Source organism: Cydia amplana, chromosome 7 (assembly GCF_948474715.1).
Source record: "Cydia amplana chromosome 7, ilCydAmpl1.1, whole genome shotgun sequence".
NCBI classification, from domain to species: Eukaryota; Metazoa; Arthropoda; class Insecta; order Lepidoptera; family Tortricidae; genus Cydia; species Cydia amplana.
In genome coordinates, this window is record NC_086075.1 from 5,270,987 (window position 1) to 5,295,287 (window position 24,301).

General features: G+C 42.2%; 1 protein-coding gene across 1 annotated transcript in view; it reads right to left on the minus strand.

The window, feature by feature from the left end:
• Positions 1-481: 481 nt before the first annotated feature.
• The window catches only part of LOC134649360 (angiomotin-like), a 40,030-nt gene continuing 16,210 nt past the window's right edge, over positions 482-24,301 (minus strand). Inside the window, exons 8-19 of the mRNA XM_063504075.1 lie at positions 22,108-22,291; positions 20,566-20,715; positions 19,407-19,515; positions 18,780-18,925; positions 17,817-17,956; positions 15,776-15,964; positions 15,185-15,319; positions 14,055-14,179; positions 13,009-13,119; positions 11,602-11,687; positions 3,673-3,894; positions 482-777 (exon numbers count right to left, since the gene is read on the minus strand). Of these exons, the coding sequence (XP_063360145.1) occupies positions 520-777; positions 3,673-3,894; positions 11,602-11,687; positions 13,009-13,119; positions 14,055-14,179; positions 15,185-15,319; positions 15,776-15,964; positions 17,817-17,956; positions 18,780-18,925; positions 19,407-19,515; positions 20,566-20,715; positions 22,108-22,291 (1,855 nt within the window). The 3' untranslated portion in view covers positions 482-519. The remainder of the gene's footprint in view (positions 778-3,672; positions 3,895-11,601; positions 11,688-13,008; positions 13,120-14,054; positions 14,180-15,184; positions 15,320-15,775; positions 15,965-17,816; positions 17,957-18,779; positions 18,926-19,406; positions 19,516-20,565; positions 20,716-22,107; positions 22,292-24,301) is intronic.

Sequence of the window (24,301 nt, forward strand, 5' to 3'; positions counted from 1 at the left end):
GTTAAAAAACAAAATAAAACTATTAAAAAACCACTCCATACCTAGTGTACTAAATGCCTGATTTAAGTGGCTAAGAGTAGACCTTATCTCTATCGAAGGCTTTGTGACTGCTACTATTACACACGAAATTATAATTTAAAATTTATTTCGCTGTCGAGTACCTACTTATTTATTTGTTTAAATTTTCTTATAAACATATAAATCTGTATGAATTTTATTTCTTGTGACATTTTCGTTTAAGTTTTAAGTAATATAATTTCGGCTGTAAAACAAAAATTGTGCTATTCGAGCGCAATAGGTATATGCTTGTAGGTTATATTATAAGTATGGTTCTTTATAATTTCCAGGGGGCCTGGTGCGGAAACGTGGCAGAAAGTAAAGTGGTATTATAGACGGTAATATGTCAAGAGCACTATAAATGCCGATATAATTCACAACCAGAAATAAGGCTCTACTTGTGTGCTTTCGTCAAAAACTAGAAACTACCCAAGACGTTATTAAAAGACTACTAATAAATGACTAGAACTGAATTCGATAATGATGCGTCCGTTTATTATCCTTGGCTGACTCAGCAGAACGACGCCGCGCCGCCGCGTACACCGCGAGCTTCGACGGCGACGGAAGACTCGAGTCCCGAGGCCGCACGAGGGACTCGCGGGACTCGGCCGCTGGCAGCGAGGCCGACGTGGGCACGGAGGGGAGCTTGCGAACGGTGTCGTAGGGAAGTGGCGAGCTGCGGGAGGCCGTGGAGGCGATTGAGCCGGAGCGGTCAGAGTCCTGAAAAGTAACGATTGAGTGAATGAGTTTTGCACCTAACTGATGTGCTTATTTAAACCATCGATTTAAACTACAATTTTCCCTTGTGACACAAACAAATTTAATATTGACGAGTAAAACGGGTCCCTTACGTAATTTCTTTTCTTTCATTTAGTAAACATAACTATCGCTCGGACACGGTCGCAGGCTCGCAGGTGAAGCTAGATGACTATAATAGTAGGAGATCCCGCATATATGGTCGACCTTCACCGATACGTCTGACGGTTGAAACTTCTATTTTATGAAAGAAAATATGTTCCAGAACATAAATAAATAGGGTTGCCTAATGAAATATGGTCAAGGCAATTTTTAATTCATTTTTGAAAAAAAAAACTAATTTCACCGACTTGTCTGACGAACGAAATAAATTCCATTGGAAAGTATACAACTTGTACAACATTAATCAACTAGGTTGCCTATCTTTTTCCGGTCACTATTACATAATAGTGACCGGAAAAAGATAGGCAACCTAGTTGATTAATGTTGTACAAGTTGTATACTTTCCAATGGAATTTATTTCGTCACCAAACTCAACACTTCCACGGTTGCCGTGTTTAAACAGGTGAGTTTATATCGATAATTGCACTCATCTGTCTGACGCTTGAATTATATATCAAAATGACGGTAATTTTATTGCAAATACAGTGGCATAGGGTTGTCTGCGAAAATCCGGTCACAAATAAGGGTTGCCATTGCCAGGCTTTTTAATAAAATAAGAAGAAAAGACTTTTAGCGATAACTCAAAAACGGCTTAACTGATCACGATTGTTTTAACTTTTATTGAATGTGCTTACTTATTTTTGTGATTTTTTTCAAATTTTTTGGACTGATGGTTCAAAAGTTAGGAAGGAAAATACATTTTTTTATTTTCGAACCACATAATAGTGACCGGAAAAAGATTACCTAGAAGGTAACCTAGTTGATTAATGTTGTACAAGTTGTATACTTTCCATTGGAACTTATTTCGTTCGTCATACAAGTCGGTGAAATTTGAAGAAAAAAATATTTTTTCAAAAATTAATTAAAAATAGCCTTGACCATATTTCTTTAGGCAACCCTATTTATTTATGTCCTGGAACATATTTTCTTTCATAAAAACAAGTTTCATCCGTCAGACGTATCGGCCATATATGCGGGATCTTAGACTATAAGATGACGAATAATTCTCATGCAACGAAATATTATGTCAAACGATATTCAACCTAAAATAACGTGAGTGACCCCTATAACACCACGAGTCACTGACCCGTGCTTAATTTTGTTGTCGTCAAGTGTCAGTTTCACAAAATTTATTATAAACTAAACGACGGTTCATACAGTTCAGAATGCATAAGTAGGTGTTTGGGTAACTACTAACTACACCAAGGTCTACTTGTAGTTATCACTCCAATCGCTGGAAATAAAAGTTATTTTAGACAAGCCAATAAGATTGCCTTCGCGCGTTCGATAAAAAGCTAATTTCCTGTATAGTTAAATTGTGTGTCGAGTTGAACGCTTGAAAATATTGTAATTTCATTGATTTATTGAATCAGATCAACTGTGCTATTAAATACCTACTTATGGTGCCTATAATATACTCCACGTCGTATAGCTACAGTACTGGGTACAGTAACTGTACCTAGTTACCTACAGTAATTTAGTTAATCTTCAATTATTGTGATGTTGACTAGGCTATAAAAAGGAAGTTAGCCCAGTTAATTAACACAGCTAATAATTATATTTTATTCTTGCATTGCGTGCTGATATAGCAAAGTAGACGGCCATTAGACATATTACAGAACACCGTTGTAAATAATAATTGGATTGAGAATATAATTGTTTTAGATACAAGAAAATGGCAGTTTAATAGTTAAGTATATAACATTGCCTATCCGAAATACATAACATATACCTATGTCCATCAACTGTTTATGTGTGGAATAGCGTGCCTATTTTATTAAGAAGTGTTCTTAAAGAAATGAGAACGTTCCAGCCGCTAATTACGAGTACCTATCATTAAAAATCAAGCAATGCGGACTGACTCGCGTTGATATATCATATTACTAACGATATTACATCGTCCATTGTTAAGGTACGTTATAAAGCTTTATACAGTTTATACCTACCTGTCTAGTCAACTGCAGGTTTTACCCTCACTAGGTGTACGTGTAGGACTGTAGGTATGTTGTTTACCGGACGTTTCAATCGCCGAGATTGCTTCCGAAATGGATGCGAGCCGGGCATGTGGGCCTTATATCTTATCTTAATCTGTTTTGCCTACGGAATGCGGCAGTGAATGACCGCGCCACGTGATGTTATTGATTGTTTACCTATACACATGCGTTTCGTACATTTGCATGTCTAATCATAATCAATGGCACGTATGAAAAGGAATTTCCTATATTTGTGAAACAAGCAACATGTACCTTCCTACAGGGTCCACCCTGTGTTCCAGACGATAGTATGCCGTGGTTCTGGCCGAGGATTTCCTTGGTGGCCGCGGCGAGGCAGAGGCAGAGGCGGATGAGCTGGGTTTGCTGCGAGACCCTGCCATGTCTCTCAAGCGACATACCTTCCTGTTGTTCGTGTGTTCCAGCCGGTCGTATCTCGTAGTGGTTCTGGCCGAGGGTTTCCTTGGTGGCCGCGGCGTGGCAGACGGTGGGGTAAAAGACTGGATGAGCTGGGTTTGCTGCGAGACCCTGCCATGTCTCTCAAGCGACATACCTTCCGTGTTGTTCGTGTGTTCCAGCCGGCCGTATCTCGTAGTGGTTCTGGCCGTGGGTTTTCTTGGTGGACGCGGCAGGGCAGACGGCGGGGGCGGAAGGCTGGATGAACGAGTTTTCTGCGAAACCCTGCCATGTCTCTCAAGCGACATACCTTCCTGTTATTCGTGTGTTCCAGTCGATCGTATCTGGCAGTGGTTCTGGCCGAGGGTTTCCTTGGTGGACGGGGGAGAGCGGACGGCGGGGGCGGAAGGCTAGATGAGCGGGTTTGCTGTGAGGCCCGGCCCTGTCTCTCGAGGAGCAGGGCTTCCTCGCCGCGGCCATTAGTGCCGCGAGCTCCAACCGTGCCCAAGCCGGGGAAGCAGCAGAGGCCGCGCTGTAAACATATGAATAAAAAAGTAAGTAAAGATTGAACTACTATCTCATTTTGCCTGGACTGTGAGCTCTTCTCTAGTAACTTGGCTCCGAGATTCATATCTACTATGCAACTTATGCAAGTAATCTATCAATCTTCATCAAAAACTCTTAAAATCGTATGTAGCAGATAATTATAAAAGGTATTAGTAAAATTTATTGGAGTTAATTCTGCATTTAAATTAAGCAGAAGTGTACTTTCAAGTATTGTGCTCATTATTAGGTATACCTTAATGAAATGTTATAAAAAGCTGAATAGAAATCAAACATAATATGTAAATGATAATCAGTTTCACTAAACATCTTCTCGAACTAAGCAACAGTGATTAGGAAACGTTATCGTGTTAATCTACCACAATGGAACAATGGGGGCACAGTCAAACACAAACTCAATTAAAAGTAATTAGTAATTCTTACCTGATTACGGAAGCGGCCTCAGAAAGTTAGGTATAACACGGTCACTCGGAATTTGGCGCGGAGTTAAAGCTTCATAATTAGGCTTTATTTTGTGGTATTTATAGTGTTTATACGTCTTATGCAGGAAGTATTTATTTTCTGTTAAATAGGTTGCACTGAACCACACTTATTTTTTTACTTCTTTAACCCATAATAATTTATACAATAGGTACAAATTTTTCATAGATTATACCACGTAAAATAGACATCCTGACGTGTCGTGTGTGTGGTTTTATTAAAGCTTTATCAGCTACGAGGCTTATATTGCCAGTATATTATGTATCGGCCCCCATTATGCTAATCTGCGAGCTCTGCTTCACTTTTAGTAGTTTTAGTTACTTCCGAAACATGAACGCGAGAATCATTTTTTTTATCGCTATTACCTATACTGTCTCGTGGGCCTGGGTGTAACAGGAACACACAAGCTGTCTCTCAGACGCCACGTCACCGAAGTGTCAAAACTGAAATTGAACTTTATGCATATGCACCTAGGTCTATGTTGCTCTGTGGTCTATGACCGATTAATACGTCTTTGGCGTTGGACCTGCGGTACGTATATATCGGTCATTGGCGTCCAAAAGGTTAATAAACTAATGTCGAATGATATATAATATACCTAACTGCCACAAATAGGCAGCTGCTCCTTATATTATTATGGTCATGGTTTCAAAGTGTGACCAAGGAGGATCATAGCAAATAAGTACCTAATTCACCCGCGGTACTTTGACATTTGTTTCGTTTTCACGTTTGGAACATACCTTCGGCTACAACTCGAAGTGATCGCATTGTTGTAGTAGCGTTATATCAACGGCGTTATATATCTGGGTCACTGGCATATAATAGGTTTGTGTCAGCTCGGAACAAAAGCACACATTAATTTATGTTAATAAAGCTCACACGGTGTATATAAACTCGGATTTGCGTATTATCGCGCGAAAAGGTAATTCAGGATAGTGGAACTCTCTCAAAACCCTGGGTTCAAAGATCTTTCAACCTGAGTACAATCTAGGTTAGGAAGCCATAAAGAAAACCACAACAAACAAAACATGTTTTTTATTCTAATACATGCGTTTTATAAAAATACGACAAAATACAATGATTACAAAATATCTTATAAAAATATTTTATTATATACAATCTAGCATTAGTAAAATATTAGTATCTAAAATATTTCTTATTTTTAAGCCTCTTAAGCGATGCTTCCTCTTTAAATAAGGCGTTTTTATTGTACCAATTATTTTACAATCTGATTGATTCACACAGTTTTGCTTATATACCATAATTTTAGCTTTAAAATGTTAAAGGCAAAAAAGGCATCAAACAAAAGTTAAATCACTCAAAACTATAGGTGTTACCGTTACATCTTACGGCTAGGGAATAAATAGTTTTTTTTTTCACGAGAACTGAGTTATGATGAGATGAGCCGAGGACGACATGATACATTTTCTGTTTTATGAAGAGTCCCAATCAGACAGATGGGAGCGGCCAAGGTGCTCAAAAATATATGAACATGCATTTTAATTTAACGTCTCGATAGTAGAGGCTTTGTTCAGACATTTGTGAGCACCTTGCCCGCTCCGATATATCTGATGGCCACTGAACATTGTGTAATAATATAGCAATGTTACTAGCTCACAACTCTTATGATATTGTTATGATGTCATTTTTTTTATATATCGGCCTTGGATCACCTCACATTAAATTGTAACCAAAAGTTTCATATTATTACGATAATCTTAAATCGAAAAAACCCACGCATGTTAACTTAATTTACAAAAACACGAGTCCAAAATACAACAATGTTATTCTAACTTTGGCATAATTTTGTGACAACACGCTTTTATTCAGACAGCTCGAAAACCACTAAAAATAAAGTTTGCCATAGCGTACAGATCTGGCAATCTTCGCTATATGACTTAGTTGCCAATACAAAGCATGGCTAAAGCATAAGGTCTGCTGGGGCAAGTCTGCCAATTATTCTCCATAAATATATTATAAATAGGAGATGGTAAACTATACTCTGGCAGGCCAACTTTTGTCAGTTGATAATGCCAAAATTAAAAATTTATATGGTAGATCTTTCGCGCCTACATATTTCAAATTAACCGCCTTTTTTCTACTGACAAAGCTGGCTTGCCAGAGTATATGCGCGTCCACGGTGGTAGTGTAGCGGCCGCTGTCTCGCTTGCACACCGACACCGCATCAGGCGGTCTAGCATGAGTTGCGTTCTCGCGCGCGACTCCATACATCTAGCGCGACTTCAAGTATAGTAAGCGCGCGAGAACGCAACTCATGCTAAACCGTCTGGCAGGGGCACCAGTGTGATAACCACGATACTCGTAACACTTACCTGCTTTGTTTAATGGTACAGTCGACGTCAAACATAATAATTATAGCTACGTTTATCCTCTAGTGTCCCTTGGTCCTAATACTAATACGAATTAATTACCCGCAATTAAATATAATTAATTGTTAAATGGAACAGAGTTGCTTTTGTTTTATTTCGTTCAATTTTAAACTTTATACATAAAGTTGGTCAAACCAATATTTCAGTAAACAGGAACAAAAAAAATATATACTCACTTTTGGGTGCTAGTACTAGTGTAAGACAAAGATAGTATGATTCTCTCTATGTTTGAAATGAGACAGTCCTTTGCAGTGGCGTAACTAGGGGGGTGCTGGGGGGGGCACGTGCCCCGGGCGCCGTCCAAGGGGGGGCGCCAAAATGGGCCAAATACCTCCCATAGAAAATGGACCAGCCAAAATGTAGGAAACAGTCATATTTTTTTTTTCGCGACTTAGGGGTTGATCTCAAAGTAAAAATTGGTCAGTATAATCCCAAAACCTCCCTGGCAACGGAAATGCAGTTATTTTTAGTCACCCTGTATACAGGATGGTCCAAACCTTGACGTGAAAAAAATTTTTTTAGAATCCTAGCTCGTCGTTGGTTATCAGAATATACCCCATGTATGTTAGCCGATTTTTAGTAGTTTTCGAGTTTAACTTTTAACTTTTGTTAAGAAATTCCGGGGTGAAGCTTTGCGTTGCTTTTATGCCTTCTAATAATTGTTCGTGGTATTTGCACTGATAACATGAAATAGCAATGGGGAAGTGACCCCATAAAATAATAGTAGAAATAACAAAAGAGGATTTTTGTAATGAATTACTAATTTGGAAGCTTTCCACCTCAGTTCCTTTGGCTCTGACAAATTATGACTATTAAGTATCAGTTTTTTGACCTTTTAAAAAAACGTAGGGTCTAGCAGTTTCTAAAATAACCAAAAGTCTTTGAAATCGCTTGTATTTTTTATTTATTTAGGTAAGGGCAACATCTAAGCTTGACATGCTTGAACGTAAAAGTTTGTCTTTTTTTCAACTCAGCCAAGTGAGGATGCTGATTTTTTTTTAGCAACTGCGCCGTTTGTGAAGGATTATGTTACAAAAAGAAATATTCAAAAATGTTCAATAGTTTTTTTAAAAAAAAAAAATGCTTCACCCCGGAATTTCTCAACAAAAGTTAAAAGTAATAACAATAAAAATCATAATTCGAAAACTACGAAAAGTCGGCTAACATACATATTCTGATAGCCCACAGCATGAGGAATCTAAAAAAAAATTTTGGACGGCAAGGTTTGGACCAACCTGTATAACACATGCCGTGCCAACATCTCGTTCTGTGATACTGGAATGCCGTGAAAAACCTGTGTCAGGTATTGAGGTATCCAGAGTTTCGGTGTGGGATCGGGAGAATTTAGTCCAATTCAATCCCACCAAGGCTCAATTTTGCGCGTTTACCGCTAAGAAAACCTCATTTTTCAAGGCACAACCCATCCCAGTATTGGGAGCCTCGGTGTTGACATCTCCATCAGTGATATCCAATAATTTCGTAGCCACCTTGCTGGGTAGGCTGCGCTCGTATCCAAAAAACTCGGTGTGCTCAATAAAGGGAGGCGATACTTTACTCTGGGGCAGACAGATCCATAGGCGTACCCACGGTGGGGCAAGGTGGGGCAGTTGTCCCACCCTGGTCTCTGACCATAAGCTAAGAATCTCTGTTTCAACCGTACTCTGTTACAACGTCTCCAGCCTCCCCTACTTCTGCCCCACCCCTTAAAAAATGCTGCGTACGACCATGGACAGATCCCATATAAAGAGTACTGCTGTCACCTTTGGGCAGGAGCACCTAGATGCCACCTTGGTCCCTTCAAATCAGTCCAAAGGCGCGCTATGAATAGTCTACGATCCCAAACTTACAAGCGATATTGAATCTTCAAGTCTAAGGAGATCTCCAAAAAGAAGTGTATAAGTTTTAAAATGGTCGGCAACGCGCATGTAACGCCCCTGGAGTATAGACGTCCATAGGATGCGGTGACCGCTTACCATCAGGTGAGTCGTAAGCTTGTTAGCCACCGATGGACTAAAAAACCACTTATTTGTCTAAATCAAAAGTAAACTTTAATAAGTAAAAAGTAACCCTTTCGTTAGTTCATTTCGTTTGGGGGGGCGGGGGGGGGGGCGCAAATTTGGTGCCTGCCCCGGGCGCCATATCCTCTAGCTACGCCACTGGTCCTTTGACACACTATATGCACTATGTTGCCCTGTGGTCTGTGACAGATTAATCCATATTTGGCCTTTGAAAGGTTAGAAGAAAACAAATACAATTATATTTTCTGATAGCATTGATTTAAATTTGAATGCCTATTTTTCTTGTATGAGGAACCGCTAGAGGTTAAACTTTTACAGTGAAATTATTCTAACATCACATATTTGACAGTTACAAATTGACCCTTATATATATGACTTTAAGGCTATCAGTTAAACAGTAGATCTTAGCATCATATCTATAAGGGTGAATTCATAACTGTCAAATATGTGATCTTAGAAAAGAAACACCGTAACTGCTTTGTAATCACGCGAAAAATATTCATACCTATGACGTCGACTGTGCTAGCCCCAACATACCTCGTATCGCACAACGTCGAGACTAGGGTGCAGATTAGTGGAGATTACTACTAATTATCATTTTAGAGATTCTAATAACAATATTGGCACTTGGTTATAAGACCATCTCGCTATATCTACAAATAAGATTCAATTCACAAGTGCTTCTTAGTAACAAGCAGGTTTTACCAATAAAACAGTAAAACTTGTTAAGTATAGTATTTGTAAAAATTGATTGATAAATCACGAATGGTCATTTGGCCATTAATATAGGCACTTGATTGTTTAAAAGAAAGGTATCGTCTTGGGTCGTCCCATTCGTTTTTCGTCAAGTTCTTAAATTAGTCCTATTCTGCTTTCGTCACCCATTCTACATTCGTCACAATCGTCGGTGGCTTTCAATGTAGAATGAGTGACGAAAGTAGAATAGGACTAATTTAAGAACTAGGCGAAAAACGAATGGGACGACCCAAGATGATACCAAAAGAAATGATTTGGCACTTTCGCAAGACGTGCAAGACGTGCGTCTTTGAACTTCGAATTACAAACGCGCAATTAACGATTGACACATTGACAATGAAAACCGGAATCGCGATAAACGCTGCCGCACGTTTGTGATTCGGTTCAAAGTCCTTTGGCACAGGTAAAAAGATACTTTTTATAAAGTGCCTAATTTTAATAGAATTTGGTATGAAAAGGACCACAAGAACTCTAGATAAATCAGCGATGTTTAAGTATTATTATAGTGCCATTCTCAACCAAAAGGGATTATTGTCGGTTGTCAATAAGGCGCTATATACATATAGCTTCAATTTGAAATCAACCTTATCGACAACCGACAATGTGGTGCCTTTTGATTGAAAACGTCACAATTATGATGATTTAACAGATGAAGCATTATGTTAAAAAAGCGTTAAGTGACGGTAGCTTCAAGTCTTCTAGAAACACACTGAGCACAAAACAAAGCTGTGACAGTGAAGGAATGTGTTCTCGAGGTACAAAGGAATGTTAGAACTGCTTCGGTCCCTGAATATTCATTCAAATATTGAAGATTGGTTGATAAACATTACAAAATAAAGTTCAAAATAACATAATAAAAATAATTTAGAAATAAGAGCACATAATTAAGTTTTATATTAATTTCTTCCTATTTTATTGGATAGTATTTTTTTATCATCTGTATGAAAAAGCTTTTTTAAATATAATATACCCTTAATGCCAAGTTTTGTTGGCATTATTTGTAAATAGCTGCATGGAATTTGGAATGTGAAAAAGACGTTTCTATGACGAATGGCGCAAATACTTCCGTCCTCAATTGTACTTAATTTATTGCGAGGGTAAGTTATTGAAACGGGTAAGTGAGGGTCATTTATTCAAAAACACTGGAGCAACAGCACGAAAAAAAATTGTGGCAAAGAAATATGAGCGTGAAACGGCACGCACTTATAGCAATTATATCTCACTCAATTTTCAAGTGATTGTAGACTTAGTTATTTCTATAAGGTTCAACCCAAAAATAGACATCAAACTGGCGTACCATCATTAGCCTATTTCGCAAATTAAATCGTATTATAGTAGACAAGAAATTGAATTTAAGAAAATCACAGAATTAAATATTTTTGCAATTTGAACGATTTTACAGCCAGCAAAAACATTTTTGTCGCACGCGTAATCTCCAGTATTTTTATAAACTTAGGATAAGTACATTCATATGAGGAAATTCAAAATCGGCATAAGACATCGACCCATCGCGCCTTCATTTTTCAAATTTTGCTAAATATCTACTGACAAAAGTAGTTAGTCAAACTATAAAAAAGTTAAAGGTGCTGATAGACTTTGAGCATCTCGTAAGGAGCATTCTCGCGAACAGAAGGATGTACTAGCGTTCGTCGAATAATTCGCCGAATGTTTAAAAAATGCGAATATTCGATGTTCAGCTCTCGAGTGAATCAAGTCTATATACATATAATCAAACGGAGACGCCTTGTTTTCAATTTTCTGTACAAAACAGTCTGCCGATTTTTGTGGCGGAGTGGCACGTCAAATGTATACGTAACGTAAAAACAGCCATGTCAGAAAAACGTCAGTCCATACATTGTGTATGAACATTGGCCTATTTTCGACAGAGAGGAACGCCTGTTAATGGCTACTCCATTTGGTTATATCCTCTAAGTTGTATGTGTTTGGATAGGGTAGGGTGGGTGCGGGTGTGTGTGCGGGTCAGTAGTAGCCCTCGTCGCGGGGCAGGGGGGGCAGCGGCATGTAACTCACGGCGGGCACGGGCGGCCGCTCCAGCCGCGACTCGAGCGCGGCCAGCTGCTCGTCCAGCCGCAGCGACGTGCTGTCGAACCCGCAACCTGACCGACAACGGTACAATAGGGATGATGACACATGTTGAATTTTATAACAAAATCTAGTAAAATAGATAGCAAACGAGCAATTTATCACATTGTGGATATTAAAATAAAATATTGAAAAATAAAGTTTTTTTTTAACTTCAAAGAACGATAAAAGTAAGGATACCATTCGATTCCTTACATTTCATCCAAAAAAATATTGTATAGCAACTATATACATAAACGCAATATTTCACCGACAAAAACGCAATTTTCTTGTTTTGTCCATACTACAAGTTGGGCTCCCAGAGACCTTGATGTCACGTTCCCTTGCCGTTTTGTATAGGGCGTTTCGCGAGTGAAGTGCGGCTGTCGGCCTTTGACTACAATTTCTGACTTTTGTGTTACTTTAATGCAATGGGTCCCATATAGACATTTGATCCTAAAAACAAACCCGATCGATTGATACCATAAATGAAAATTAGTCATGTAGCCTATTAGCTACATTTCTAATAATGCAAAACATGGAAGATATTTCGATCAGTATAAATTACGCCGCAGTCTAAATTGCCCCCCTGTACCTTATTGACTTAAGTATTTTAAACTTTTTCTGAAAGCAAATCAAATGTTCGCAATAGGGTATTTTCCTACTAGTCAAATCGGTTTCTTTTTTTCCAGCGATGAAATTTGCGCAAATTAGATATTTAAATTCCATAGACTATGAAGGCGACTAGAGCGCCGCGATTAAACGCCATTTGCTGCACATGCACATATCAACAAAGGTAGATAACGCAAACAACGTCTTACTTGATGAGCTACATTGAATTTAAAATTAGGATAGACTTATTTGTACAAATTGTATAGTTATGTCACGACTTAACATTTTTTATAGTAGAACATAGTCACTTAGTTTATTGTTATTATAAATAATATTTTTGTTAACTTAAGCATTTCCCCACTTACTCATTGACCTACAAAATCTGCATACCTAAGATACAAGTAAATGTTTACTTAGTTTAGGTATGTTTATTAAATTATATTTAGCAATTGAAAATAAAATTATAGTTGGTATTTTAGTTCTAACTTTATTAAAGTGTTTTAGAAAATAATATGTATGAATGTCCTATTACTTAAGTATATATTGCAAAATTACCAGTGTAAAAATCAAACTAGCATAAGTTTTATTGAATAAATATTATCTTATCTTATCTTTTTTAGAACTGTCAAAACAATGTGCAAATATGGAATTTATATGAAACAATATGCTGAGGATGCAATCGAGATATACCCTATGAGAAACACCTTGTTTGTAAGTAAGAGCTGGGCACTAGACGTGACGTACCTGAGCAGTTGTCCTGCGGCGAGTAGTTGCGGCGCGCCAGGTGGCGGTAGCGCGCCACGCCCGAGCCCACGCCCTCGGCGCTCGAGAACGACGCGCCCGGGGACAGACCCACTGCACACACAACGTTCATCATTAGCTAATCAAACACGAAAACGAGCTCAATATTCTAAACTAGTGACTCTGTGAGCTGTAGACCTCGCGGGCATAGCTTATTGGGACCGTGCACGATGACAGCGCCACACAGCGGTTTGATCAATCAACAATACAAAGATTTTAATTTATTAAAAAAAATACAAAAAGTTGTCTTACTGGGGATCGAACCCAGACTTTCTGTGTGCAAACAAAAAAAGCGATTGTTTACAAAATGCGCCATGATAGTTCTTAGCTAAGCTGACGAAATTCGGCTACTCATTCTCGAGTACAAACTAAATATCTAAATACCGCCTAAACCAGCAATACAATTTTTCTGCATTTTTTGCCATTTACTATGTAAATATGTCTCAAAAAGAAAATACTCTTATGATATCGATACGACTATTTGTTTAAGCGCGAGGTATCACAACACAACTCCTCCATTTTTAAAAATTTCCAAAAACGGGATCGACAAATTTTTTTTATTTACTCATAGAATCTGGTCACAAAATTTCACAAGAATCGGTTGAGAATTGTGACCTGTAGAGGAGAACATCCGGACATACAAAAGCAAAATGCCCGAGTCAAAACGTAATCAAACTACGCTTCGGTCAATAAATAATCAACTGTTAGTTTCTTGTATCGCCGGAAAACAAAAACGATTACTTTAGGACTAGTTGACGCTGTGAATCTGTTGCGGTCGGTTTACAATAATAACCGCGCATCTCACACTCATCTAACACAATGGAAGGACAAAATCAGTAGGTACTATATTTCGTTCAAATTTAAAATAAACTCCTAACGTCATGGCTCCGTAAAACATTGAATATTCCTTTTACCTTCGGTGGTTCAAGCCATCCAACCGAAATTAGATTTATGACACTAGTCATCACGATAAACACATTTGACATTACCTAGTTCCTCGCGGCTGGAGTTGTTCCGCAGGGAGGCGCCACTGTCGTACGCGGCGCTGGTGTGTTTCTGCAGCACTTTGATCATCGCGTCGCGCTCCGCTACCTTCGACTCCAGCTCCTTCACCCTGCAAATAATTAACGGTTTTAGTGCCAATTGCACCATCCGCACTTGACAGATGGATCAACGTCACCCAGCACGCCGCGGCGGTTTACTATGAAACTTTCCATATAATAACATTTAGTGAACTCTTTAACGATGACAGCCAGTTTGGTGCAACCGACCCTTAACCCTTCGTATGTACAAGCACTGATCAGTGCGAACGAATTTAAACCTATTGTATTCAACAATGGATTTAAATTCGTGCGCACTGATCAGTGCTTAGACATACGTAGGGTTAATCGTTTTCTGACTTCGCTAAGATCTTTTCCTTATAGATTACATAGGATGTGGTCTGTCTTACTCATACAAAAATCCGCCAGTATTCTAACTGTATGAATATACTGTATTTGATTTATTAAAATTGCGGAAGGAGTTAAAATAATCCCAGTTCCTTATTATTATAAAAAAGGTGCAGCACTAAACGAGATAATATATATAATACTAGCGATTCGCCCCGGCTTCGCACGGGTTAACAAATTATACATAAACCTTCCTCTTGAATCACTCTATCTATTAAAAACAACCGCATCATAGAGAAAAAAATACATAGAGTGCTCACTCCATACATCAGTTTTAGTACCAAAAAGACTATTAGCATCTAGATCGAGTAGCGGAACTATCAGTACTGCTACTTGACAATAGATGTAGCACCGACCGGAAAGTCTTATCTCAATAGCATAAAACTTTCCGGTCGGTGCTACATCTATTGTCAAGTAGCAGTACTGATAGTTCCGCTACTCGATGCTAGATGTAGACACTGAAATTAATAGTCTGAACTGATGTATGGAGTGAGCACTCTTGTCTTACTATATTTCTCTATGACCGCATCTAAATCCGTTGCGTAGTTTTAAAGATCTCAGAATACATAGGGACAGACAGACAGCCAATACAGCAGGAAGCGACTTTGTTTTATAAAATAAATGCTTGTGATATTTTCCTTGTATTTTGAGGAAATATGATTGTGATATACCTGCTCTCCAGGTCAGCCAGTTTCTTCTGCGCTAAATGCAGCTCGTCCATGTGTCGGATCTTTTCGCTGCGAGCCTCGGCCATCAGCCGCTCGGACTCCGCTGAGGTCTTCTCTAGAGCAGCTATTTTTGCGTCCCTGTACACGTATAAACTGAATTGAAACTGAAAAAGGCATATTAAACAAATAAAAACAATCATTTTTAAGAATTTTCATATCCATAGACTTGAATACGACGACGACTTTATTATGAATTAAGCTTATGGTGTAGATAGCTCAATAGCTCATATTGCTCAAAGGTTAACTGGAAGAGATCCCTGAAAGGAATAAGTTCGCCTTTGTATAAACTATGCGTTTTTTTTTTCATGTTTTATGTTTCTTTTTGTACAATAAAGTGTTTTACTACTACTACTATTTAGATAGCATGTAATTTGTTGCGTACGTACAGTACTTTTTTAAATGTGTATTACCTAATTTCATCAGAAATAACATATTCATCGAAACTGTGGTTTTCTAAAACCGGGTCATGGCGACCCTGCCGTTTGCCAAGTAAGAAAGGAAGGCTACGATTAGTGGTTTTATGCAAAGTATTACTTGGGTATTGAAGCAGCAGAAACAGCAGCCTGTCTCAGGGCCGCCTCCTCGAGGTAGCGTTGCTCCCACTTGGCGCACTCTCCCTCTAACGCGAGGAGTCTTTCGTCTCGCTCTCTCAGCTGCCGGCGCAGTTCCGCCTCACCGCCCGCGGTGCTCGCGCCGCGCTCGCCGCAGTTGCACTCGCGTTTCCTGGACAAAAACATTGAATCATGAAGAAATAATTGAGAGAATAAATATAGACGTGCGTCCAGATTTGTGAAAGGCTCGCCAACTCTTGCAACTAGTTAAAGAAAACGGTACAACACATCGCACGAACAAAGCTGTGCCCTGAGATTCCGCTCGGTGAGTTTGCGACGGTCCTAAGCTTGTTGGAGAGACGCCAACGCACGTTGAAGTTACATAACACGCTTCACATGGCGGCCCTGCCAAGCGAGACCAACCTCAATGTCTGTAGCTCCTTCTCTAGCTGCGCCCTGAGTTTCCTCTCGGTGTGTTCGCGGCGGTCCAAAGTTTGTTGGAGAGACGCCAACGCACGTTGAAGTGACATAACACGCTTCACATGGCGGCCCTGCCAAACGAGACCAACCTCAATGTCTGTAGCTCCTTCTCTAGCTGCGCCCTGAGTTTCCTCTCAGTGTCTTCACGGCGGTCCAAAGCTTGTTGGAGAGACGCCAACGCACGTTGAAGTGACACAACACGCTTCACATGGCGGCCCTGCCAAATGAGACCAACCTCAATGTCTGTAGCTCCTTCTCTAGCTGCGCTCTGAGTTTCCTCTCAGTGTGTTCGCGGCGGTCCAAACTTTGTTGGAGAGACGCCACACGTTGAAGTGACAACACGCTCCACATGGCGGCCCTGCCAAGCGAGACCAACCTCAATGTCTGTAGCTCCTTCTCTAGCTGCGCCCTGAGTTTCCTCTCGGTGTGTTCGCGGCGGTCCAAAGTTTGTTGGAGAGACGCCAACGCACGTTGAAGTGACATAACACGCTTCACATGGCGGCCCTGCCAAACGAGACCAACCTCAATGTCTGTAGCTCCTTCTCGAGCTGCGCCCTGAGTTTCCTCTCGGTGTGTTCGCGGCGGTCCGAAGCTTGTTGGAGAGACGCTAACGCTCGTTGAAGTGACATAACACGCTTCACATGGCGGCCCTGCCAAACGAGACCAACCTCAATGTCTGTAGCTCCTTCTCTAGCTGCGCCCTGAGTTTCCTCTCAGTGTCTTCACGGCGGTCCAAAGCTTGTTGGAGAGACGCCAACGCACGTTGAAGTGACACAACACGCTTCACATGGCGGCCCTGCCAAATGAGACCAACCTCAATGTCTGTAGCTCCTTCTCTAGCTGCGCTCTGAGTTTCCTCTCAGTGTGTTCGCGGCGGTCCAAACTTTGTTGGAGAGACGCCACACGTTGAAGTGACAACACGCTCCACATGGCGGCCCTGCCAAGCGAGACCAACCTCAATGTCTGTAGCTCCTTCTCTAGCTGCGCCCTGAGTTTCCTCTCGGTGTGTTCGCGGCGGTCCAAAGTTTGTTGGAGAGACGCCAACGCACGTTGAAGTGACATAACACGCTTCACATGGCGGCCCTGCCAAACGAGACCAACCTCAATGTCTGTAGCTCCTTCTCGAGCTGCGCCCTGAGTTTCCTCTCGGTGTGTTCGCGGCGGTCCGAAGCTTGTTGGAGAGACGCTAACGCTCGTTGAAGTGACATGACATAACACGTTTCACATGGCGGCCCTGCCAAGCGAGACCAACCTCAATGTCTGTAGCTCCTTCTCTAGCTGCGCCCTGAGTTTCCTCTCGGTGTGTTCGCGGCGGTCCGAAGCTTGTTAGAGCGACGCCAACGCACGTTGAAGTGACATAACACGCTTCACATGGCGGCCCTGCCAAGCGAGACCAACCTCAATGTCTGTAGCTCCTTCTCTAGCTGCGCCCTGAGTTTCCTCTCGGTGTGTTCGCGGCGGTTCGAAGCTTGTTAGAGCGACGCCAACGCACGTTGAAGTGACATAACACGCTTCACATGGCGGCCCTGCCAAGCGAGACCAACCTCAATGTCTGTAGCTCCTTCTCTAGCTGCGCCCTGAGTTTCCTCTCGGTGTGTTCGCGGCGGTCCGAAGCTTGTTGGAGAGACGCCAACGCACGTTGAAGGCCCATGACGCGCTCCACGTAGCCGCTTGCATGGCGGCACTAAACAATAATAAATAGCGTTGAAATATTTTACAATGAACACATTATCTTGCGCGCGAAGTAACTTGCGCAAGTAGAAGCACTTACACGTTACTACACGGCTAATGGGTCTTGTAAACCACGGTATAAAATTGTGCAGGTCCAGAGACTCGTGCCAGCGTAGCAGCGTTATTTTTGCAGGACTGAGACCGCAAGTGCAATTGAGACAAGTAATTTGCACATACTGCGTGCTCAAGTACCAAACCGCGGTTTTACTTGATCCAGTTAATAGCATATCTAGCTTTAGCATACAGTTCAAGCAGCCTGTGCTACATAGGTATATGCCATGCGCAAGGATTGTAAGTTGCTCGTGTTAGTACATTTTTGCAATTAACAATCTATTTGTTACGCAATCAACCAGAGGGGCTACCGTGAAAACCGAATACCGCAAATTGCGGGGATCTTTCTCTTTTATTCCAATGAAGGCGTAATTAGTTAAGATCGGTTTTCCTAGGATAGCGGTGCCGTCATATAGCGGCCGTCTCCATACTAAATAATACGGCTAAATATGGATGTCGTTGTATTTGTATGGAGACGGCCGCTATATGACGGCACCGCTTTCGGAGGAATCCAAAGCTTTAGAGTGACAGAGAAAAATGCCTGCAATTTGCGAACTTCGATTTTTGCTGTTTATATAGCCCAGACAAGCTATCATGGTCGCATTTTTATCACCTGTCATGCTATGCATCACTTTCGCACTTACATATTTGTTCGAACGTGACAGCCATGGTGACAAATGATAAAGAGCCGGCCATCTTAGCCCTACAGAAAATAGAAAATATACCTCCTCCTCGAGGCGTACAACGTTGGACTGCGCGTTGGTGAGCGCGGTGTCGAGTATGTCGATATGCGTGCGCTGCTCTTGTAGCGTTGCTCGTTGGGCTGCCATCTCGATTTCTTGTCGTTCTTTACTGCACGCCAGCTCCTTGTCTATAAACAAACATTATGAATTCAAACAGGCATCGCATCAGTGCGATACGCGTAAGCGCCACCACGGGAGGTGTTCAACAGTTCCTAAGGGCTCATTTAGACGGCGCGCAGACTCGTATACGACTTTAGTTACATTATAATATTTAAACCTTTCGCGGTTTGAACACATATTAACTCACATGTATAGACGGGACTATCGCGAAATTTATTTTATTACCTTTATTTACCAACGTTTCGACACAGGTTTCACTGGTCGTGGTCGCGGCTAACTGATGTCCCAGCAAAATGTCAAAACAGAGATTTGTGCGTCTATAAATGTTTAGTTACATTGTTACATGAATTCAGCCAGCCGATCAAATGACGCAATGTAATGAATGTCGCACCGTCTAAATGAGCCCTAAAGCAGCGCCTCACACTGGCACACTCATCCACAGTCTCTTATCTTGACGATCGACAGTACGAGTATGTACTCGCAACTTACTCTGTGCAATGAGCTGAGCGATGAGCATCTCCCTGTTCTGCAGTTCCTTCCGCAGCGCCTCCGCGTTGTTGTCGCCGTCGGCGCGCACGCCCGCCGACACCAACTCCACCTGCACGTATTACACGTAAATAACGGTGGTATTCCACCTGTCCAATATCTGCGTCTCACATTTTGCTTAATGAGAGAGTGAGACGCAATGCACATTTGATCAAATATTGGACAAGTGGAATATCACCCTATCACGGTAGAAACAGAACGCCTGACCGGCACTCGTCCATCTATTGGTCGAAATAAGCTCAATGGTGGTGTTTAATCAATACATTCGTGGATCAAAGAGTTCTCCTAATCACCCAAAATGGTCAGATGAAGTCTGCCGAACGGCAAATATAGCAGTGTAAGGCCTAAAATACACTTGTAAGTTTTACTTACGTAGGGACAAAGCTATTTGTTTAGAATCAGATAACGACTACTTACGTAAGTAAAATTGCAAGTGTATCTTGGGCCTAAGGATAAGATTAGCACGAGAGATAGGAAAATGGCATAACAAAAAAAAGAAATATCCTGAATATCAGGTCAGTATATTGTACAGGGTGGCCAACTTAGACAACTTTTTTTGCCGCCATTTTATTTTGGCGGTTAATATGACAGTTATTGCATGAAAATTAGTTTGTGTAGATACGGCAAATTTATTATGGAGCGTTTTACGACGTAACAACGTGTTTTAATCATTAAAAACAATAGAAACATTAAAAATAACGTTTCCCCGTCGATTAATTTCGAGAAACGGTGACATTGACTGGCCCCCAAGATCGCCTGATTTAACAGTTGCTGACTTTTTTCTGTGGGGCTATCTAAAGGGACGTGTCTATGCTAATAGGCTAACGAACCTTCAGCAATTAAAACAAAATATTCGAAACACTGTCGCTGAGATAACGCCAGAAATGTGTGAAAAAATGATGAAAAACGCGATGAAAAGGGTTCGCATCTGCTATGCTGCTAGAGGTGGACATTTGTCTGACATTATTTTCCATGTGTAATTGCTGACCCTACATATTATATTTAACAAGGAATACTTAATATTTTTTATGTTTTATAGAATAAAATTTCAAAAATAAAGTGTATACCTCTTATTTGGCCACCCTGTATATGAATGAGGTACCTGCTGCTTGAGCGCGCGGTTGAGGTCGTGCAGCCGGCGGCAGTCTGCCTGCAGCCTCGTGCGCGCGGCTCGCTCGAGTTGCTCCCGGCGGGTACACGACCCCACTAGTTCCTCGTGGGCGCAGCGGACTTTTTCCACTTCCTCTTCCAACTGGAACAAAATTATACATTTGTTAAGAGAGCCCAGACATCACCTCAACTACAAGATACATGATAACTCGGGGTCACTACACACTGCGCTGGTGTACCTACTAATTTAGTATGGAAGCGCGACCGCATATTTACACATATTCATCTGGTTTCCAACAGTTTTACCAACCATACCGAGTTACAGATAGACATACTCTGCCAACTATCTAAGTAGACAAAGGCGGGGAATTTGAGCGGCAAAATGCGAGAAGGATCGATCTTTTTACCAGCTTTTATTTACGTAAATATGTAGTTATGTAACTAAAATCTTGCAAGCTAAAGACCCACTTCCCGGTTTCCGATGAAGCTGAAAATTTTTAATATTTGCATATGTGTGTAAATCGGGTGACAATGCAATATTATGATACCACCGAGCTGATCTGATGATGGAGACAGGAGGTGAAACTCTGTGATAAAACAACGAAACCTAATTGTGTTTAGGGTTTTTAGAATTGTCTCGATGTGTACCTATTAGTTGCCCGTGGAAAAAAGTAAAAGATTGTACCAAAAATTTTTTTTGCCAAATTTTATTCTACTGACGAAGTTGGATTGCCGGCGTATCGGTACCGACCAGGGATGTTGCGGATGCCGATTTTTTGACATCCGCGGATGCGGATATTTAAAGGCTCACATCCGCGGGTGCGGATGCGGATGCGGATGTCAAGATTAGGTACTTAGAAAACGTCAAATATTACATTTTTAGTATTTTTTTTATTTGAAAAAAACGAAACGTTTAGTATTTAAGCAAAAATATAGGTGCGTTATATTTAATAAACAGTAACTTGGCCGACTTTTCTGGATCTAGACGATTTCGTTATGACGAAATTACCTAGCACTTACGCCGCCGCTAAGACGTTCCTGTACCGACTTGTTCGACATCCGCATCCGCATAAGCTCCGCATCGATTTTATGCGGATGCGGATGCAGATGCGGATGTTAAAAATAATGCGGAAGTTCCGCGGTTGCGGATGCGGATGTTCGCAACATCCCTGGTATAGTTTGTAGCTTTCTAGTAGAGCCCGAAGGCTTATCCTATTGTCTATTGTTCAGTAAAACCGCACGTGCTACTTACCTGCAAAAAAGGGTCCTAATTATTCTATTTGGCACCTGAGCGCGGGCTAGTCCAACGCTCAAAAAACCAGTGTAGGTGCGCTCTCCGATAACGCGCCTTTGTTACGCATCTCGGTGACACATTTTAGACTGGTTCTGTAGCGTTCGACTCGTCGGCACTCAGTAACCGAAGTACCGATTTTTTATGCAGGTGGTTGTGGCACGTGGCACGAGCGGTTTTACTTAACAATAGACAATAGGATTAGCCTTCGGGCTCTATTAGAAAGCTACAAAGTATACCGACCTTGTTGGTCTTGGAGACGCGCTCCAGCGCGTCGCCGAGCTGCCTCTTGAGCTGCTGGTTCTCGGCGGCCAGGGCGTCGAGCACGGCGCCGAACGCGTCGTCCGGCTCCTCCGCGGAGCCCTCGCCGCCGCTGCACCAGCCCGAGGACTCCGAGCCGCCGGGCACGGCGCGCACGCCCACCGTACTGCCCACACTGGAGTAACACGATCACTTATACAAAAGTCCAGACTATCTGAGGTATAGAAATCGAGACCGAACGAGAACTAAACACGCTATTAATAGGTGAAAACTGCATGAAAATCCGTTGAGTATTAAGTTTATCGTGAACAAACATAAACACAGACAGACGCGGCGGGGGACTTCGTTTTATATTTAATCATTCCTAAAAAAATACGTTTAAAAAATCTGATTTGCACAGCAGAATGCTGTTTTACTAGTACCTAGTTTTATTGTTGTGCAGTTAGTTTTTAGGTTAGGTTATTATTTTTTTGCTGTTAGTTTAAATACGCGCCATTGAAAACTGAATTAGTAGAAAGGAAAAGTTGAAAACTCAAAACATAATCATCTTTGTATGCTGGTTAAAGTGTTAAAGAACCCGGGATTAACTACACTGGGTGGTAACCATATGGCCTGGGTGGCTGGTTCGCCGTATTGTAGGTATACAATACCGCGAACATAACAAATTCAAAACTATTTGATTATTTGTCCCTCTTGCCCTATGAAGTGATAGAGATAAAAATATACGAAATTTTGAAGTGAACCTTCCAACCATGAAGTACTCGTAAAAACTAGACTTGGGAGCAGCCTTATCCTTATCGCATTAAAAATGCCAAAAGTAAAGTTCTACAAAGCCCAAGAACAAATAGCGCCATGCGTCTTGGTGCCTCAAAAAATATAAGTTTTAAAACGGATAATATCATAATACTCACCCAGTAAGGTCCGGCTGCGAGCGACTCAAGCTAAGCTTCTCCTTGCTAAGCTTGTTGGGTTTGCCCTTCGCTTTCCGCTCGGTGGGGCCGCGCTCCGCGCTCGGCGTGCCTGCCACCTCTATGGCCAAGTGTTTGAGTACTCACCCAGTAAGGTCCGGCTGCGAGCGACTCAAGCTAAGCTTCTCCTTGCTAAGCTTGTTGGGTTTGCCCTTCGCTTTCCGCTCGGTGGGGCCGCGCTCCGCGCTCGGCGTGCCTGCCACCTCTATGGCCAAGTGTTTGAGTACTTACCCAGTAAGGTCCGGCTGCGAGCGACTCAAGCTAAGCTTCTCCTTGCTAAGCTTGTTGGGTTTGCCCTTCGCTTTCCGCTCGGTGGGGCCGCGCTCCGCGCTCGGCGTGCCTGCCACCTCTATGGCCAAGTGTTTGAGTACTTACCCAGTAAGGTCCGGCTGCGAGCGACTCAAGCTAAGCTTCTCCTTGCTAAGCTTGTTGGGTTTGCCCTTCGCTTTCCGCTCGGTGGGGCCGCGCTCCGCGCTCGGCGTGCCTGCCACCTCTATGGCCAAGTGTTTGAGTACTTACCCAGTAAGGTCCGGCTGCGAGCGACTCAAGCTAAGCTTCTCCTTGCTAAGCTTGTTGGGTTTGCCCTTCGCTTTCCGCTCGGTGGGGCCGCGCTCCGCGCTCGGCGTGCCTGCCACCTCTATGGCCAAGTGTTTGAGTACTTACCCAGTAAGGTCCGGCTGCGAGCGACTCAAGCTAAGCTTCTCCTTGCTAAGCTTGTTGGGTTTGCCCTTCGCTTTCCGCTCGGTGGGGCCGCGCTCCGCGCTCGGCGTGCCTGCCACCTCTATGGCCAAGTGTTTGAGTACTTACCCAGTAAGGTCCGGCTGCGAGCGACTCAAGCTAAGCTTCTCCTTGCTAAGCTTGTTGGGTTTGCCCTTCGCTTTCCGCTCGGTGGGGCCGCGCTCCGCGCTCGGCGTGCCTGCCACCTCTATGGCCAAGTGTTTGAGTACTTACCCAGTAAGGTCCGGCTGCGAGCGACTCAAGCTAAGCTTCTCCTTGCTAAGCTTGTTGGGTTTGCCCTTCGCTTTCCGCTCGGTGGGGCCGCGCTCCGCGCTCGGCGTGCCTGCCACCTCTATGGCCAAGTGTTTGAGTACTTACCCAGTAAGGTCCGGCTGCGAGCGACTCAAGCTAAGCTTCTCCTTGCTAAGCTTGTTGGGTTTGCCCTTCGCTTTCCGCTCGGTGGGGCCGCGCTCCGCGCTCGGCGTGCCTGC